The 19871-nt window shown below is 34.7% G+C and overlaps 1 protein-coding gene across 4 annotated transcripts in view; it reads right to left on the reverse strand.

Moving 5' to 3' along the window:
• The window catches only part of DMD (dystrophin), a 1017291-nt gene that overhangs the window by 381464 nt on the left and 615956 nt on the right, over positions 1–19871 (reverse strand). For all 4 annotated transcript variants that reach the window (XM_034074486.1, XM_034074485.1, XM_034074487.1 and 1 more), the window contains 2 exons: positions 10830–10977; positions 8754–8903 (listed from right to left, as the gene is read on the reverse strand). In XM_034074486.1, the coding sequence (XP_033930377.1) occupies positions 8754–8903; positions 10830–10977 (298 nt within the window). The remainder of the gene's footprint in view (positions 1–8753; positions 8904–10829; positions 10978–19871) is intronic.

The following is a 19871-nucleotide window of genomic DNA, read 5'->3' on the forward strand; positions in this document are numbered from 1 at the left end:
GACCTAACTGTGCACAAGATGTCCCCTTTATTTCCACAAGAAGGAAACCTAAGCTTGAGGTCATATTGAAACTCTGTGTGTGCGCTCTTGTCAGGCTCCCAAAATTGGTGAGTCAGGACCCTCTGCTACATTTCAACATAAACATTCCACTCCCCGTAGGAAAAACAAAAAAGCTATAGCATACAACATACCAAGACTAACTTAGGTTAAATGAATTTGCATCCATTTTTACAGATGGAATCATTCCATAAACACTATTCTTTCCTTAATCAGCTCTTTGTTTCTGCTATTCAAAGAAGAAAGTGGAACTAAACAACGATGAGCCTTGCCAAATCACTTTATTGTCCATGAGATTCACTGATTTGAACATAGGCCAGATGAACTGGTCTGGTAGGGTGCATTACCTACTCAATAGGGATGACCAGCATCTTCACTGTGGTTAAAATATCATACTGTCATTTTATTAAGCTGGATTATTTGTGAGGGTTTCTTATTTTCTTAAAAATAATGCTTTTAATTTGTGTCTTTATCAAAATTTTCTCCTTTGAAGGCTGTAAAAACTCCCTGCATTTCCTTTCTACCCCTTTGTATTGCATGACAACACTTTAACTTTCACTAAAGCCTGGGAATTTCTTATACCTTATTAAGTGAACGACCCTCCAGGCTTCAGTGCTTGAAATTGTACTTCAAGGTGGCAGAGCTTCCCCACTCCACTCCTTGACATAGATTGTTTCTGCTGAAAGTGTACGTGGATTCTAGCACAATTTTTATATTTTATAGTAATTTCTAGATTTTTCCTCTTTTAACTTGTCCAGATACCATTTGAGATCATGTACATTTTTTGCTTCTACCTGCTCTTCACTGATATGATCTTATCTAGGTATCTGATTTCAGGCATTGTCAGATGGCTAAATGGACATAGAGGGTGAGGGTATATGGACCTTTTGCTTGTCCCAGATCACCTGCTGGTACGTTTCCCCACAAAATGAAATAAAGAATGTACTCCCTTCTTTAAATTTTAGATCTTTTGGATGTAGTATGAATATAGATCAGCTCTTTGACCTCAATATCCTGTAAACTGGCTTGTACAGAAGACCTGAGAAATTCACACAAAACAGCTGTAGAAACACACTCTTACTATCATCCATCTGCATTTTGCAAGTGAGATCAAACATGCTCTTCCTAACCTGCTTCAATCTAAAATAAAGTAAAATTGGCTGTCAACATATTCTATGCAGGAAGGAACCCATAACATAATAAGAATGTTATTATTACCTATATAATTTGGACCGATAGCAAAATTGTGATTATATTGTAAGGGATTTTCTGTTTCATAGTTTCCACTACCTGGCTTCCTATTTAATCTGGCTTTTACATTAAGATTTTGTATAATTGTAACCCCCCCCAGTTAATTAATATCTAATATCCTATTTTTCTGCAACAAAAACTGCACTCTGACTGATGCTTATAAACAGAAAAATTTGCAGTTATTTGGCTTATTCTGAAGACATTACTTTTTAATAAAAGTGATTCTTCTTTCACAACCACTGCTTGTTGTTTGGGATTTTTTTTTTGATGTTTTTCTTTGGTTTAACATCTATGAACTAGGTCATGTAATCAGTCCTGGAAAGGAAAGCAAGTGAGGTCTGGGTCTGTTTTGCGAATGTGATACTCTTCACTTCTATTTCAGAAAAAAATATTTTGTAAATTTGCCTCAAAGTTTTAGCAGATGTGGTGACTGTCTTTCATTAAATGCCTCGAATAACAAAAGCAAGTTAAAGGAGTTGAAACATTCTTGTCTTTAACATTGTGATGGTGGACAACTGATCAGATATATTTTTTCCTTGGTGATATTCCAGATATCAGATAAACTACGTACCTTTCAAGTCTTTCTGTTCCTGAAAAATGCATCAGTCTTATTTGAATTTTGGTTTTATAAATATCAAAGACCAGACATTTAAAAATAAATAGACTTTAAATTTTTAAAGGTAGCAATTATATCAAAACGCTGGGTATTATTTTTGTTGTAAAAAAACAGTTGAAAAAAAAATAAAAATAGCGAGTATCATACCACAGCAATATTCACCTCATTTGAATCTCATTTATGTTCTGGTTGGGGGTCAAAACCAAAAGGAGCACACATCTGTGTAGAAATTCACAAGATTTTAAAACCTCTTTAGAACTAATTTTCCAGATTTAAAGATCGTTCCATCCAAATCTTAACCTTAAATCAGATTAGAAGTGACCTATTAGTCTAAACCTGATCTGTTATCATCTCTTATTTTATAGACAGGAAATAACCAAATCTTTCAGTCTAAGTTAAACCTATTCATTTTCTTCCATCTATTGTGAAAACCTGTATTTTGCCTTGACTGTAAACATTTGTAGAGCTGTCATAATTCACCTTTCAAATTACACCAGCTAACAGGAAGATAGAAAGAGAATAGATGTCTCCTTATGTTTTACCATAGTCTCCATTTCTTTCTGATGACAAACATTAGGATTTAGAGTATAGCATAAAAAGTGTAACAAAAATTAATGTCTGAAGCTGCTAAAGTGACTAAAAATTACTTCTGATTGCTGAGTAGGCTTTAGGACCCAGTTCCCACTATGCTGTCTTCTAACAAAGGCAGTCCATTGTTTTCAAAATATTTAAGTATCTCACTAGCTTCAAATCAATAGAGCCAGAAAACCTTCAGTATGTGTGGCCTAAAAAAAAAACAACAAAAAAAAAACAAACCCAAAGGGGTTATTATTTTTAAATGAAGGGACAACAGCATTGTTTTATTTCTTTGTTGTGGCATCTTTATTCCTGTATGCTTAGCATGGCTGGGAAACAGCAAGTTATGTTTACGGTCATAGTAAACTCACCTTCTAAAATATTAATTAGTGGTAGCTGCTAGCAACAACCAAATAAGAAGGAATAAAACCTATATATATTTGGAGCCTGTGGCAGTCGCATGTTTGTCTACTAAACATATACCTCAGACTTCATTTTGCTATGCATAAGGCGATTTGTCAGTATGGTTAATAATAACATGAATGTGGACTACACCTAGTTAGCAATCTATGACAAACTGTCATAGGAAATTTACCATGGCATAATACTTTATTACATTTAAGGCAATCAAATCACTTTTAAATTGAAAGCAAATTCAGGAAAAGAGCATCCTTTTGACTTCCAAAATATTTGGTATACTATTCTTATTTCAAGTTGAAAGAACAGAAATCAAATTGTAGCATTAATTTTCCAATATATTTTACCCTCCATCACACAAATAACAATTGGAGCAATTTTAGTAATTTCCACTGTGAACTAAGTTATACTGACATGCTGGAAATTTGAAGTCATCACAGGTAATCTATGAATAATTACTACTCAAGGCAAGTTACAATACATAAACTATAACCTTGTTACGACTTCGTCTTTCTGCACTTTCTGGACACATCGCTTTGTTTGGGTTTTTTTTCTTCACTTGATCAACCAAGCTAAGATGACCTATACTTTTCCTGGTGGTACAGAAAATGTTCACAAATTACAGCCATGTCACTCTACTCCATTTTTTATTTTTTTTCCATATAATACAAATTGATTTGCTGTGGCAGTAAACAGTGAAATAGTCTTTTCAGTGTCTAGTAATTAGTTCTAATACTGACCGACAAATTAAAAGGCAGCAAAACAAAATGTCTCCATCAAGCACTTATAATAACCTTCATAATACGTACTGTAGATGTTGCAAAGACTAAGGTGGATAAATGAGGAGAATGCTGATTTTGGCATCCATCTTACTTTCAGATAATCTAGCTCATCCCTCTTGGCTGACACGAGACCAAGAATAATATTAAAGAGTAATAAACTCCTTCCAACAAACCTCTGACTCCATGGTTCACTAGTCTCAGACCTAATCTATCAATCCATTTACTGCACAGTAAAATATAAGAAAGCCATTACAGATCTGTTACAAGCCCTGGCAGGTGGTATATGACAAGAACTGAATTCATCACAAACTCCAGTGTCTTGTACTACCTTTTGCACGCTTTGGAACATGAGGTGGCTACCTTACTAGGCTATCACAGCAGAAGATACTTTAAATTTTGAGAATAAACAAAAAATACTTGATGTGAAGACATAAAAATGGTTATAAAACAGTTCATTTTTCATACTATTAAGACTTAACAAAGATAATGGTACTTTTATTTTTACAAGTAATACTGGCTTTGGAGAGGGTACAGTAAGTAAAAACAGGTTACATCTTAAAAGTCATACTTTCAGATACAAGCTTTAATCTTCATTCTCTACTTAAACTATGTCTGAGGCAGCAGCCTATTAGAATCACTATTCAATAAACTTGTCTAAAGAAATGTAATTTTAAAATTATTAATATCCAAAGAAAAACTCTGCATGTATCTATTCTCAAGGTCATCAACACATGATATAAACACCCAAAAGCAAAGACAATACAGAAGCAAAAGCAAAAAAGCTTCTTTTATGTGACTGCAATTTCTTTCATACTCAATTTCTTTTCTCAGCTTATTTCCATTGCCGTAGGGCAACAGTTTCTGTGACTGTAAAGGAGGTTTGAACATGACTTATTTCAAATGTGTCACCTTGAAGGTTAAGACTCGCAGGTGTTGTCCCTCATTCCCCTGCTTGGTAGATCAAGGCAAAACAAAAATTTGTCATAATGTTAGGAGATATTTGGCTACATTCTCAATTGTTGTAAATTGTCACAGCTTCTGTGAAATAAACAGAATTACTCTATCGTAAGCCAGATAAAGACCCATCTTACATTATTTATGTTGTGTCTGTCATGTATGTTTTGTATTTTGAATATAGTATCATCCTGCAATATGAGGTAATCAGAAATGGTAGACTGTTACATGTTCATTTCTAGCAGAAATGACAGAAAACAAAATTAACAGCTAGGAACAAAGGATTAAAATATAAGATACACTCTTAGAAGAGGATGGAGAAACAGAAAACCTCCAGAAAAATTTCTGTATGAGATTTCATGTTTGTCCATGGTGCGCTGAGGAACAAAAAAAAAAAAAAAAAAAAGGATCCTCACCAAAACAACTGATGACTGAACCATCTTCTGGTGACCTGCACAAGTGTGCTTGATTTAAAAGTACCAGAGCTATGCATTTCAGCTTTGGCTCACAGTAAAAATCTGTGGTCTTTTTTTTCAGTGCTTAACAGATCTCTAACTGAAGGAAGACAACATATGTCCCTCTGTCAGGCCTGCAGACTTTTTTTCATGATTTCTAATTTTATCACAGACCCTAGACTTTCAGAGGAGAAAGTGAAAAAATAAAATAAAATAATTGAGGCTTCCTACACACACTGTGAGTAAAAGAAAAAATATGCAAATGAAAAAATATTTTCCTTCAGTTTGACTGGAAAAATCAGACAGAAACCTTAAATAAGTTTTGAACTTTTTTCTATTTTTTTTTAACATCTGTCAAGTTCATATGGGAAATAGAAAACCTTCCGAGAACACCGTCAGAGAAGATGTATGGATTTGAATCTTGTGATTTTCAAATTCATTTTCTGTTCATTAATATATATATATATATATATATATATATACTGCATTTTTCAGATTCTTTAGATTCAGCTACTAAGGGCCAGTGAGAACTCAGATCTACATCTCCATAGACAGGTAGATAGCTGAAAAATAATGATCTCAAATGGAAATTCAATTTTCTGGCTTTAGTCTCTTTTAGGAGTAAATGGACGTCTTCATGTGGTAAATACCAAACCTAATAATTTAAACAAGGGAAGTTTAGGTTAGCTATAAGGAAGAAGCTCCTTACTGTGAGGGTGGTGAGGAAGTGGAAAAGGTTGCCCAAAGAAGTTGTGAACGCTCCATCCCTGGCAGTGTTCAAGGCCAGGTTGATGGGAGTCTTGTGTGATATAGAATCACAGAATCATAGAATAGGTAGGTTTGGAAAGGACCTTAACATCATCTAGTTCCAACCCCTCTGCTACAGGGAGGGACACCTCACACTAAAACATGTCAACCAAGGCTCTGTCCAACCTGGCCTTGACCACAGCCAGGGAGGGAGCATTCACAACTTACCTGGGCAACCCATTCCAGTGCCTCCCCATCCTCACAGTAAAGAACTTCCTCCTTACATTTAATCTAAACTTACGCTGTTAAGTTTTAACCGGTTACCCTTTGTCCTATCACTACAGTTCCTAACACCAGCATCCTTGTAGGCCCCCTTCAAATACTGGAAGGCTTTCATGAGGTCTCCATGCAGCCTTCTCTTCTCCAGGCTGAACAGCCCCAACTTTCTCAGCCTATCTTTATGCAGCAAGTGCTCTAGTCCCCTAATTATCCTTATGGCCCTCCCCTGGACTTGTTCCAACAGTTCCATGTCCTTTTTATGTTGAGGACACCAGAACTGCACACAGTACTCCAAGAGAGGTCTCACAAGAGCAGAGTAGAGAGGCAGGATCACCTCCTTTGACTTGCTAGTTGTGCTCCTTTTGATGCAGCCCAGCATATGGTTAGCTTTCTGGGCTGCAAGCGCACACTGAAGCCTGCTCATGTTAAGTTTCTCATCAACCAACACCCCCAAGTCCTTCTCCGCAGGGCTGCTCTGAATCTCTTCTCTGCCCAAGCTGTAGCTGTGCCTGGGATTGCTCTGACCCAGGTGTAGGACCTTGCACTTCTCATGGTTAAACTTCATAAGGCTGGCATCAGTTCACCTCACAAGCCTGTCAAGGTCCCTCTGGATGGCATTCCTTCCCTCCAGCATTATCGACTGAACCACAGAGGTTGGTGTCATCGGCAAACTTGCTGAGGGCACACTCAATTCCATTGTTCATGTCAGCGACAAAGATATTAAACAAGACCGGTCCCAACACTGATCCCTGAGGGACACCACTTGTTACTGGTCTCCAGCCAGACACTGTACCGTTGACCACAACTCTTTGCATGTGGCCATCCAGCCAGTTCTTTATCCACCGAGTGATCCACCTATCAAATTGATGACTCTCCAATTTAGAGACAAGGGTGTCACGCGGGACAGTGTCGAACGCTGTGCACAAGTCCATGTAGATGACGTCAACTGCTCTACCCCTGTCCATGGTCTAGTGTATTCTGTCCCTGCTCATGGAAGTGGGGTTGGAACTAGGTGATCTTAAGGTCCTTTCCAACCCTAACTATTGTATGAATCACTAAACAGTATTTTTATCCCCCATATTTGATTGAGACCTAACTGCTTTTAACAACATTCATAAGTGGTCTGGCTATGACAAGTAACTTGGAACATTCTGCAACAGCAAGGAGAAAATTAAAATGCTGGTTTTAGGTATATGACTAACCTGTAAAAACTTAAATTCAGAGGCAAATTACAGATTTCATTAAAATGTATTTGTGTCATTTTACTAAAAGTATTTTTTCATGAGAGCTAGAGTCCTTTTAATACTACAGCTCAGATATACAAACGGTGGTGCCAAAATTCAGCTATGTATAAGTTTATTTCAGCTAGTAAATAACACTGTATTTGATCTCAAAGTGGTCTGAATTCTTCTATATACATTGATTTCAGAAACCCATTTGTAGAAAAAGAGATACTTCTGTCCAAGCACCCAAATAATGATTTATGTGTCCAACTTGGAGTCTTGAACGTGATCAATATTTATTATCCACTTTTGCCTGAGCCATTAGCTAATATTCTGAACCTTGCCAGACTGTTTCGTTAGTAACAAACTAATGGGAGTCCCACATCAAATAACTGCATGCTTATTTCCCAAACCTGTGCTTAAAATTCAACTGTGTTCACAGTATTGGCATAACCCCCAGGATGTAGTATTCTGACCATAAGCTCTAGCTTGTTTTTCAGTAAGGTACTCCAAAGAAAACCTCTTCACTTTCTTTCCAATAGAAGTAAACACAATGAATCCTTCTTTCTTTTATTCCAGGTATCCTGGTAACTTCAAAAAAGTTGAGATTCTGGTTTTGCCATCAGTCTCAGAATTTCTCAGCTAATTCTAAACTGACCTCTTCTTACCAGGCTATCCGTACATTGGGTTGTGCTCCTCTGTATAATTCTTTCTACCATTTCTTCAGTATAAGAAACAGAAGCTACATGAGAGCACTCAAATTATCTACCTCTTTTGATCAGATTTACTACTCACTTTCACCAGTTTCCAACACAAAAATATGCTACTTCAACAATAGAATACAGCAAAATCCTCTTTCATGTCTCTCTATGAGTATGGAGATCCCAGAAAGCAAAATGAATGGTACTTCCCTACACAGAAGCCAGAAACTGAAGCACAGTATTGGAAAAAATGTGGTGGAAGATAAAACAGCTTCCAAGGTTGCAACTTCCACCTTGGGCCTAGGAAGAGGGGAAAACGGAAATGTTTCCGTAAAGGCAATCAGCCATTTGCTACTGTCTCTCACACACCTGAATCACAAGAACTGGAATATTTGTTGTACCCTCAAGACAATCAGGCTACAAAACTGTTGCTCTGCATTCCACCCTTAAGCAGCAAACCTGTAATTTAGGAGTATATTTGGATACAGCATCATCATTTCAGGTGTTAATAGTCTTGGTTTGATGTCATTGTTCCTCACAGCAGTGTACTGTACACATTTTTCTTCTTCATTTTCATTATGCATACAAATGTTTCTTCATAAGGAGAAGAACAATACATAGCAGAAAATATATAATGAAAATATTTGTTGCAGATCAAAATTTTATGCCACAGTTACATTAGTAATATGTCTAACCTTTAACAAGCGATGGTTAGCCTCCTTCAGCGTACTCTCCAGCTTATGTTTTTTGTCTGGGCTCAGTGATGCACTTCCAAGCGCCGTTCCTCTAGTTTCATTTAATCGTTTCACTATTCCCTTGTGGGGCTGCAGCTCTTCAGCTCTTAACTGGAACAGACAAATACAGCAGTTAAGATGAACTGTGGTAGAATTTTCAGCTCTCTTATCTTCACCCTTATTGATTTGTGTATCAGCTGAAGGAATAAACTCAATTAGAGACAAAATAACCATTGCTTTCTGAATGTAGAAGGCTAAAACTCCCCATAAGAGACTGTATTAGGGGATCAAGACTAAAGAGAATCCTAAATTATAAATATGAGATTTTTCAGGTATTAATCACTGCTACATGACAAATTCCAATTCTGGAGACTCAATAGCTCATGTATACGAATTTTAACAATATTTTAATATTGTAAACAGCAAGCACTTTGGAGAAGGGTTTTAATATGTCCAGTGCTGTGAACACAGTCACCCAGGTGGTATGTGAAGAAAAGCTGTCCAGTCTAGCCTCATAATTAGGAATGTTTATGCATGTTCATAAAAAAAAACTCCATATCCCACAAGTAAAGTCAAAGTATGCAAGACATCACATAAATGTACCATTTCACCATATATGCAGTTAGTGCAAACTTGTACTGTCAAAGTAACTCGACAGATCAAGGGAAGAGAATGTAACTAAAAGACAAAGTTCTTCAAGTTTCAGGGTTTTGGGAGGTTTTATTAACATATGCAGGTATGTATGAAATGAACCACACTGCAAGCCAATATGTTATTTGCTGCATTAGGTTTCATTTCCTTTTGTGTTTCTTAAGAACAAGGTGGACAGTAAAAATGACATACAATTAAGAGATAACACCTTTAATTTTCGGTTATGTATCCCTTGAGAATACTGCAATTGGAAAATATTTGTATATATCTGAAAAGCCTGAGCCTTCATGGTTCTAAACAATCAATTTAGACTTTAAAACTTTATTCCTGTATGCAAATTACAACATGCATCTAACACCCCTTATAAATATGTCTTTGCCTTCATTATATTATTGACAATGGTGGCAAAGCAGCACAAATTCTCTGTCCAGCTTGCTGACATCTGATGCTAAACAGTCAGGGACAAACTCAGCACATGGTTAAGTCTTCATTTCCTCATTTTTTTTTATTTTTTTTAAGAAACTTAGAGATAGATTTTTATTAAAGAATCTTTTAGATTTTTGCCAGGTTTTGATGAAAGAAGGACAGAACAAACGAGTTTTCTTCAGTTTCTTTAATGCTCTATTCCATCACTTGCTGAAATTGTTCCACTTGGATTGGCATAAAAGATAACTAGTTATTATCCTCAAGAGAGGACAGGAAACCTTTAGGCAATTATTTTATAAGTAATATGCATTTTTCAGATACAGTATATTTTTTTATTTGGCAAATTATTAAGCATAGTCATTTCATTGAACACATTTCAGAAACTAAACAGAGCAACTTCTACAGAATATATTTATTAGCAGTATCACAGTCTAAAAGCTCTAACATCTTCATGAAAATATTACAGCCTTTAAAGGCAAATATTTAATACATTGTTTGGGGCTTTTTTTAAAGTATTTTTTAAAAGTAATTTAGACATTGAGTCTAGAAAACGCTGCAGTGACACTTTAACCAGTTGGTATTTATAATTATGCATGCAATTCTGGATACTCTTGTGAAATATTGAATAACATTTCATAAGTGAGAAGTTATAAAAGGCTAATAAGACACATATAGAGAAATGTTATAAAAGTCAAATTCTGAATTAAGAAATGAGGATGAAAAAGATAATGATTAATTACCTAGTAACAAGATAGGCATTTTTCTTTCAGTACATTTTACATTACTTTTCTGATTTTAGTATGATCAGTATATGTTTGTACATGGGTTTGGAAATTCCACTGCTGTGATTTATCTAAAAAGTTGAGTTTGATAGCAGAAGAATTCCCTTGAAAATAGTATTAACTTTTCTTTAATGTAGAATTGCTAAAGTAAGAAAGCATTAATAATAAAACTCTGTACCTTTACTTTGCTAAGGCAGTCTCTTAACTGGTCTTCATTCCCTGGTTCAAGCGGAATACCAACAGTGCTGTCTGCTTTCTCTAACCATAAAATCAACTTGTCCAAGTCCTCTTCAAATTCTGATAAAATATTCTTTTCTTCCTCCAGCCTGTAATAAAAATGTAAAATTAATGTTTCTATACACTTACTTTTATGTTAAAATGTTTATCCTTACTAAAAGAAAGATGACAAAACTAATTCTTATGATCTACATTAATTCTTTTTAAAAGTGTGCCATAAATTTTATCATATCAAAATTATCAGACCAGCACCCTTTCAACATAGCATTAAATGTTTTATAAAAGAAAAACTCAAGTACGAATTTGGAACATCACTAAATTCAGCTTCTGGATTATATATGGCTGGTAGCAAACAAGCATGCCAGAACTAGAACTCCTAATAATTCAGACCAGATTTTGTGTGAACTAACAGCATGGAAGCCCAGTGGTAGAAACTAAGAATTCTAGCACAAAATTTTACCAAACTGAATCCGTAAAAAGTGATGCTTAAACCTGTTTGTCCAGTATGACCATATGTCCAGTTGGTTTTACATATTTTGCCTTAATAAAATAATAGCAACAGAAAAACACAGTTATAGTTCTGGTGCACTTGTTCACTACCTGCTACATGTAATCTGGAAGCTGAATTTAGTGAGGCTGCAAATGATGATTTCATCTTTTCTTTTAAAAGAACAGACCTGCATATGCTTGTGCCCCTCTTCACCAACAGAATTTTCACTGCTGACCAAGTCAGGTCCCTTCACTGTCATTTCCAGAGAATAAAAATATTCAAGTGACTTGAAGTGTTTTGTTGTTTAAACACTTATTTGCAAGGAAACAAATAGGCTTTGTTAATGTTTTAAGAAAAAAAAAGTTGTTAGAAACAAACGAAGCAAAACTATAAGATTTGTAAAAATCCTATTAAATAACATCATTCAGGTTATAATGTAAAATGGGAGAAGCCTCATTTGGTCAGCAGTGAAAATTTTAGTAGTGAAGAGGGACATATGAGCTGAAATAAACTTAATTTCACAGCAAAAGAAACAACTGACTTCATGGTGTAAACAAAAAAATTTATAGACTAAGATTTCTTGGGGAGGGAAAGAGTCATGCTGTGGGAATGTTGACTATTATAAAATAATAACAGCAGTATACAATTCAACTACTATTTTAGACAACTTGCAAACTAGACAAAAATTTGCCAGTGGTTTACCCACCTTCCATCTTACTGGTGTTTATTGCACTTCCTTAACAAGGACTTATGAGAACTGGTTACTAGAGGAATAAACACCCTACAGGCTGTAGATCCCTCACTGAAATAGCAGATTAAAATAACAATGACAACACTCTTGACCAGACTTCACTAAGTCTGGCTTCACTAAGTATGTCAGATCTTAAGGAACCTGAAGAATATGATAGCAGCCACGAATGTGTCACAGCTTTTCCTGGATGGCAGAAGCCAGGCAAGAAGACATCACTACAAAGGTGCTCTTGAAAAAGAGAAATGTTTCTATTCAATTTACAAGAAGCACACACTTTTTGAAAGTGTCTCCAATCACTGCCTTAAATCCTTCCTTTCTTTTCTAGTCAAACCCAAAAAAACCCTACTGAGCAACATCAACAATATATGCAGTGAAAATCTTGGATAAGAAAAACCATATTAAACAGTATTATGCATTGATGTTTCCAAATAATTATTAATAAAGTAGATCACACTTTCAAGGCTTTTTCTTTACAGCACAGTTTAAAAGCATTCTGTTATTTCTAAAATATGAAGCATTATTCTTCTGTTACCTTCAAGTTTAATGCTTTTGTAGAATTTATTTAAGCATGCAGTAGTGATAATAATGAATGGGATACTTAAAACTCTCCATCTATAATTAAGTAGAAGATGTATTTTATATCTGAATCAATTCAATGCATTTAGGAAAAAAAGCACTAGGATCTTTAAATATTGGTTGTGAATTATAAATATTCTAAATATATTTTCAGGAAATGGATTTGCAGTGATTTTGGCTAAAAAAATTACTTATGCAGAAAAGCAAGTGCAGAATGTATTTTTAAGCATTATGAAGTCCATTAATACATCATGCATTCAGTCATAATAAATATACAAAATTTGCGCAATAGAGATTAGTTTAGGTTTGAATGAAGGATGCTTTTTTTCCTAGCTCAGCTGATATATCCAGAGATTCTTATTCTCTCATGCATTTCAGATGGACTGTAGCTGTAAATTTAGATAAATTTTAATCTACCCTCAAACAAGAGAATTTTTTGTCAGTGCTCAAGGACCAGATGGGGAGGAGTTGCATGCTCTAAGCCTACAACAGTACAGGTGTATAGGGTTCAGTCATCTGAGAAACTGAAAGACACCATGGAACAAAGGAGAGCACTCTTAGGTGCTTATTGTCAAGTATGTGCTGATATGAGAAAAAAGAACCCTATGGTACCAGCCAAGGGTCACAGAATCATAGAATTGTTTAGGTCTAAAAGAATCTTAAGGTCAATCGTGTTCAGCCTTTAACCTAGCACTGCTAAATCCACCACTAACCACATTATATTCTATATTCAATATTTGCTAGGCATATGAGTCCACAACTGCTCTTTTTTAGGTTCACAGGCAAGTTACTCCAGAGTAACTGTAGACATTAAGCAAACACAAGCCACTGGAGCTAAATTGTTCTTTAGAAGAAAAAGAAAGAGAAAATATTTACTGCAAAAACAAAACAAAAAAAACCCTCAAATTCTAAAACTATGTATGTCTTTACATATGTATATACATACACACGTATATACACACATAAATATATATATATATATACACACACTCACATATGTTTACATTTATAGAAATACCTAAAAATGTGAGCACCATAAAAAGCACAAGAATCCAATCAACAGCCCTGCTTTCCAGGTTTTGTATTACATTTTCTTATGGAAACCTGCATGACTGCTTTCAGGAACTGTGATTTGTCTAGGATTTCTGGAAATGCAAGTGTAAGTTGTAAAGCACATATCTCAGTAGAGGCATTATGTGATGGTACCCTAACGATAAACCTGAGAAAGATACAGCTTTAAACACATTAACTCTGGCACAGAAAAGGCATAGTCCTCAACTCAATGCACCTGAGAGCAAAATTATTGAGCTGTATACTATTTTTGAATCAGAAATCAAAAAGATTTCTTGTCTCCTAGAAGAGAAAGCAGTTGGCAAGATTTCTTTTTCACCTTAAGTGCACTGTCAGTTTAATCACCCTTATGAATTTAACTCCAACCCTTAAAACATTTAAAACTTTTCCTAGTCATGAAAGAAGAATTTTTACTTTGATGACTAATTTAAATGTTGATCAGTAGGATTCAGTTTTATTATCTGAGCTATGTGGGCTCAATCTAGGGCTTTCCAGGAATTCATTTAGACAGGTTTACTTTACATAAATAGATAGATATATACACTCACAAAAGGGTTTCAGAATTCAGAGAAAAAAACAAAACAAAAACAAACAAACAAAAAACCAAACGTAAAGATCTACTATCATACCCTAGTCAGGAAAAGTATGTAGTGTAGTAATTAAAAGGTCCATTGCAATTAATGAGAGCTGGAGGTACCCTTAATTATTTTACTTTTAATGTTCTTGGCCTGCTAGAACATTATTTTTATTATAAATAACATCCTGCATGACAAGTATCATATTACGCAAGCCACTAAAATAAAGCACTGTCTGTATTAGCTGAACCAGCCAATCAAATAAAAAGATTTAACTTGATGACTGATGTGCACCTTTTGAACAAGCTGATTTCTATCACTGTGATTATGTTTGGAACAACAAGTACATGTAATTTCTAGGTGTCTAAATTCATGGTGGCAACAGCAAATTAATAGTTCATTAGTTTATTAAGGGAGGACAGACTTCCAAATCAAAGCCTAAACAAACTGGAACAAGGAGAATGACCCACCAGTTGACTTGGACATGGACAGAACAGCTCTTGAGAAAGCAGTTGTGAGTACATCTTGCTGTATAAGCAAGTGATTGAGGAGTAAAATGTCATTTCAGCAGCTGGTCCTATGGAGCCAAACAGATCCATCTCCAGCACAGATATGCGTGCTGTTAAATACTAATACTTCTAAACCAGCCTAAGTTCTCAAAGAGCTTCTAAACAGCTTCTCTGTCCGCAAATGGGTTTACTTCATTAACCCTGAAATATAACCCATCTTGTGTGATGGAAAATTCTCAAACTACAGCAGGGAAGTGCAGAATTTCATATGTAACATTTGGTCTTCTACATGCCTGCTATTCACAGGCAAATTGCTTTGTGTTTTCCATACTAAAACATGTCAGCTTTCTGTTTGTATTTCTAAATTTATAAGGCCCCTTGATCTGACTTCATAACTGCTTAAATACAAACTTTATATGTTATAATGCTGGAATTGAATTTATGAATACTCAGTATTTAACACTGAGTAGCAAATTAAATTGAATTATTTTTTTTCCTAATACTAGTTTGTACATGGTATTTCGTAAATTAGGTATTAGTTTTCCTAATGGTATTAAACTGAAGCAATAACAAATTCTTACGGTTGTCCAGAAAAAACCTTGGACAGACTTTTTTACTTAGCTAAAATGGTTGACTATTACATAAACATTCATGACCCATTTCAAGTAAGCTTATTTTTTCATTTACAGTTTCTAGGAAACATATGAGAATATGAAATGTATATTGCAGATCATGTATTTTCTCCATAGTCGACAATATGATACCAATACCATAGCAACCCGTAAATACTTTGCAAAATACATCAGAAGTTTAGTTTGTAACTGCATACAAGTGATATTGGACTTATTTGGGAGGTGTCAGCAAGAGAAAGAAAATATACAATCATAGGAGTAGGACAGATCTGCACTTATGACTCATATTCCCACTTGCACTTCCAATAATGTTTTGGTGTCTTTTCATTTTTTTAACATTCAGCTGTTGATTTAGTATTTATGGTATTTCTAAGATTAGGAATTAGTGCATTTAGTAACTGTTACTGAGAATTTAAGAAGCTATCAAAACAGTAACTTAAAAATTTAGAGAAATATTTACTAGAAAAGAATGAATTATTTTTCCTTCTCTAAAAAATGTGCAAATATGCTTCATTTGGGTAAGGAACTTTAAATAAAATAATTGGAATGAAAAAAATCACAAGAAAAGGTCAGAAGCAAATACTGGACAGTAAGAAGGCTAGCTACACACTTGTAAACACAATACAATTTTATACCAGAGTGATTAATTTCTGGTGATCTACTGTAAAAAATCCATACAGAAAAAAAAAAATTAATACATATCTAACTTTATGTTGGAATGAAAAAATGTCTTTATTGACTTTATTATCAGTGAAATCTCTTCATCCTAAGCTAGATATTAAATTACAATGAGAAACTAACCACAGCCTTCAATATACTGAGTTTGTAAGTGAAGGAAGCCAATCACTAGTAGCTACTGTGTTATGGAAAAAAAAAAAACAACAAAAAAACAAACAGAAAAAACAACTCAAAACCAACAAACCAACCAACCAAAAAAATACACTTTAATAAAGGTAAGGTATGAAAAAAAAAATTTTTATAACAATTATTCTTATTTATAACAGAAAGGTGCTGGGTTTATATTCTGAAAAGTATTTTAAAGAATTCAGGTAAACAGCCTTTGTTCTGTCACTCTTTCCATAATCACTTTAAACTCACTTGAGTAGAGATGTGAATATCTGCAGGTTCAAGCTCATTAAAAGTGCAAATGTATTTGTAGTTAAAAGAATGAAGAATTCTCTTCCATTCAACAAAACCCAATTTTAACAAATGTCAGATTGTGATGAATAAAAACTTTAACTGATTACACCTGAAACAAAAAGGAATCTAATTCCTGAACATCTGGTTTCAAAAATTACACAGGAATCTTTTAACAAAGATGGTAAATACAAAGATAGAAAATACAAAGACCAGCCAGTACCACTGTTACAAGTTTGTCAATAACCTCATTTATGAGCCTTTACCTTTATTAAGCTGCTGTGTGAGATGCTGGTTCTCCTCCTGATATATAGAATCATATACTCCCTTGACTAGCTTTTCCTGGCCTATGTGTTCTTGCAGCAGGAGCAAAGACACAGCACCACAGTGCAGCTGCAGCCTTCGGGCTTGCCACCACACAGTCACTCAAGTGCACACCCTGATAGCAAGCCACTGCCTCCTTAAGTCATACCAAACTTGAGGATCCCAGTGGCACAGCTAAGAACAGACAAGTAAAACATAATATAGCCTGATGCATCTCAGGGGACAATAAGACAGAGATCTTCTGATAGTGAAGTATTCAAAATGACTACTAGGGTATGAAGGAGTCATACTTTTCCACCTTTTTTTCTCTGGGGTTAGTAGTATATATTCAAGGGGCCATTGAAACTTCCCCTAGTCTCCAAAGTCTCCCTTTTGGTTTGAGTAATGCTGTCCCAGAGCACAAAATCAAGCTTCTCCAAAACATGCTGCTTGAAGCAAAATACTAACAAAAACTCAATTAAATTCCCAATTTGCTATCTATCAGTGTATCAGACTTTCAATCAAGTTTCACTTAATTCAACTGCCTAGTCTATTCCAAAGTTTTCAGTAACATGAAATGACTAGATGTGCTAAAATTACATTCTCATCTAATTCTTAGCTGGGTGGATTAGACTGTAAGATACAGAAACATTAAAAACTGAATCCAAACTGCTAGAGCTTTGAAACTTTTAGATAAAGGCAATGAAAGATAACATCCTATGCAAACATAACTCAAGCACAACCTCTTGATTTTCAGTATCAAAGAAAGGGGATTCAAAGCTAAATTTGAGTCTGTGCTTTTGCTAGGATCAACATTTGACCTTTTAAAACTTAAAAAAACAGCTGCTTTTTACTGAAGAGCAGTACAGGTTCTTCAAACTGTTTTGAGATTTAGTTTGTTTTCTTTACTGTTTTTAATTAAATTGTCCTTTTATGGTCCAGATAATTCTCATTCATTAAATCTGACAGACTACCACCAACGTTAACAACAAGTGAACCTATGATCAGTTTCAGTTATATATAGAATATCATGGTTCTGATCTGGTTTACAGTTCTTATCATGCAAGTGATTTCATATTTATTCCAAATTATTTATGAAAACAGGTTTAACATGTTGAAAATCTCAGAAACATGTATCAGTCTTTCCTTTTCAATCCAATGACAGAGTTCATGATGGTTATAAGATACATTTTGAATTTAGTGTGTTCCCTATTAATGTTGTGATAATATTATATACTCATACAGTATAAATAGTAGACCATTTAATAGTTCATCCTCAGGAAAACTGACAAAGTAATTCTATAGAACTCCCCCATCCCCGGCAAACACTGTTGATGATAATGCCAGGATCACTTTCTTGAGTTGGAACCGCCATTTGCAAGCTCAGCATCATGTAAAAATGGTAGAGCCTGTTTCTCTGAAATATTCATTACCTTACATTTGTCTGTGATGAAGATTATCTGCTGCTTGTTGTTCATCCACCCAGTTTTGGAGTTTACCATTATCAGCTCAGCATTTCACTACCTTGGAGAGCTTAATGTCACGGGCATCCTTGGAAATGTCACTATAAACCTCCTGTCTCCAAATAAACTCCCACATTCATGCAACTTACAAAAATACCTATGTTGGTTTCTGTTACAGATGTAATCTTTTGTGTGTCCCCCCCCTCTAACTGATGAGTATGTTTGAATTTTGCTTGAGAACTATATCTAAAATGGAGTGTTTATGCCCCATCTGTAAATGTGCAGGATTATCATAATCAATTATCTTGGTAAGCAATAGCAAAAATTAACTTTACAGCGTATAAAATTTCTTTGCCATTTAAATAATGCTTAGCACATTACACTTGAATTTGAAATCACTGTCAGATTTCATTTCTGGAATCCATTCAATTGCTAATTTCTTCCCACTTCCTTTATCTCGAGATATGCTGAGCCAAAAAATGTAATAGAAAACAGAATTTCAGTTGATCACTACTCCTCTGTTTGAGCTACTGAGAATCAGCTTTCAAAGCAGTGTACAATGTATTGACTACAAAGAATAAAACATAAAATCTATTAAAATATTTAGAATCAGTTTTCTGATTTGCAGAAGGTTCTAAACTTCAGTAGCTACTTTTATTTTTCTTTTAAATTTCTAAATGAAAATGTATTCTACTCAATATATTCTCCCTTCAATATTACCTTCTTAAATTATGGTTTTAAATTGCGGTTGCATTCTCTCATTCCTAAAACAAAGTGATTTACACTAAAATCTTAGAATCCCCTTTATGATCACAAAAAAAATCTATTAACCATGAACATTTTAAGTTTTAGGAAATATAGAGAAATATTAAAGGACTACTAAAACTTAACTGATCCAAATATAAGCACACTGGCTTAAGAGTTTGTTTGACAAATAGTCTAACAAACCTATTCTGAAAAATAGAAATAAAAATATTTTAATTCACCCTGATCTATTATAACTTACATTATCTGACTTACATGAATAAATATGCTATAGTACAAACACATGCAATACACAATGTCATGGCTATATTAGCTCTTTTGAACTGCAAGTAGAGATCACTTCCTTCAACTATTCTTGTTTGCTCCGTGCTTTGTTCTTAATGAAAAATTAAGGTTCTTTGGGAGACATGGGCTTCAGGTCCTAAAAGGAGAGAACCTAACTATATCGAATCAAATTAGGACAACTACTGAACAACTAAGATGGCAAAGCATAAAAGAGATTAAAATCCTATAAAAGCTATGAGAGGCTACATGAAGACGGTGTGGCAGATAGACCTAGCTAGAGCACACCATATATTCCTGTCAACTACACTTTCTTTCCTTTGAAAATCCGGTCTGTGAAAGTGAAAATACGAAGGAAAGAAGAAAAAGCATATCCTGGGAAGCATCAGCTATACTGAAGGTAGGATCTGTTTCCAAGATCTGGGAACA

Source organism: Melopsittacus undulatus, chromosome 2 (genome assembly GCF_012275295.1).
Source record: "Melopsittacus undulatus isolate bMelUnd1 chromosome 2, bMelUnd1.mat.Z, whole genome shotgun sequence".
Classification (NCBI taxonomy): Eukaryota; Metazoa; Chordata; class Aves; order Psittaciformes; family Psittaculidae; genus Melopsittacus; species Melopsittacus undulatus.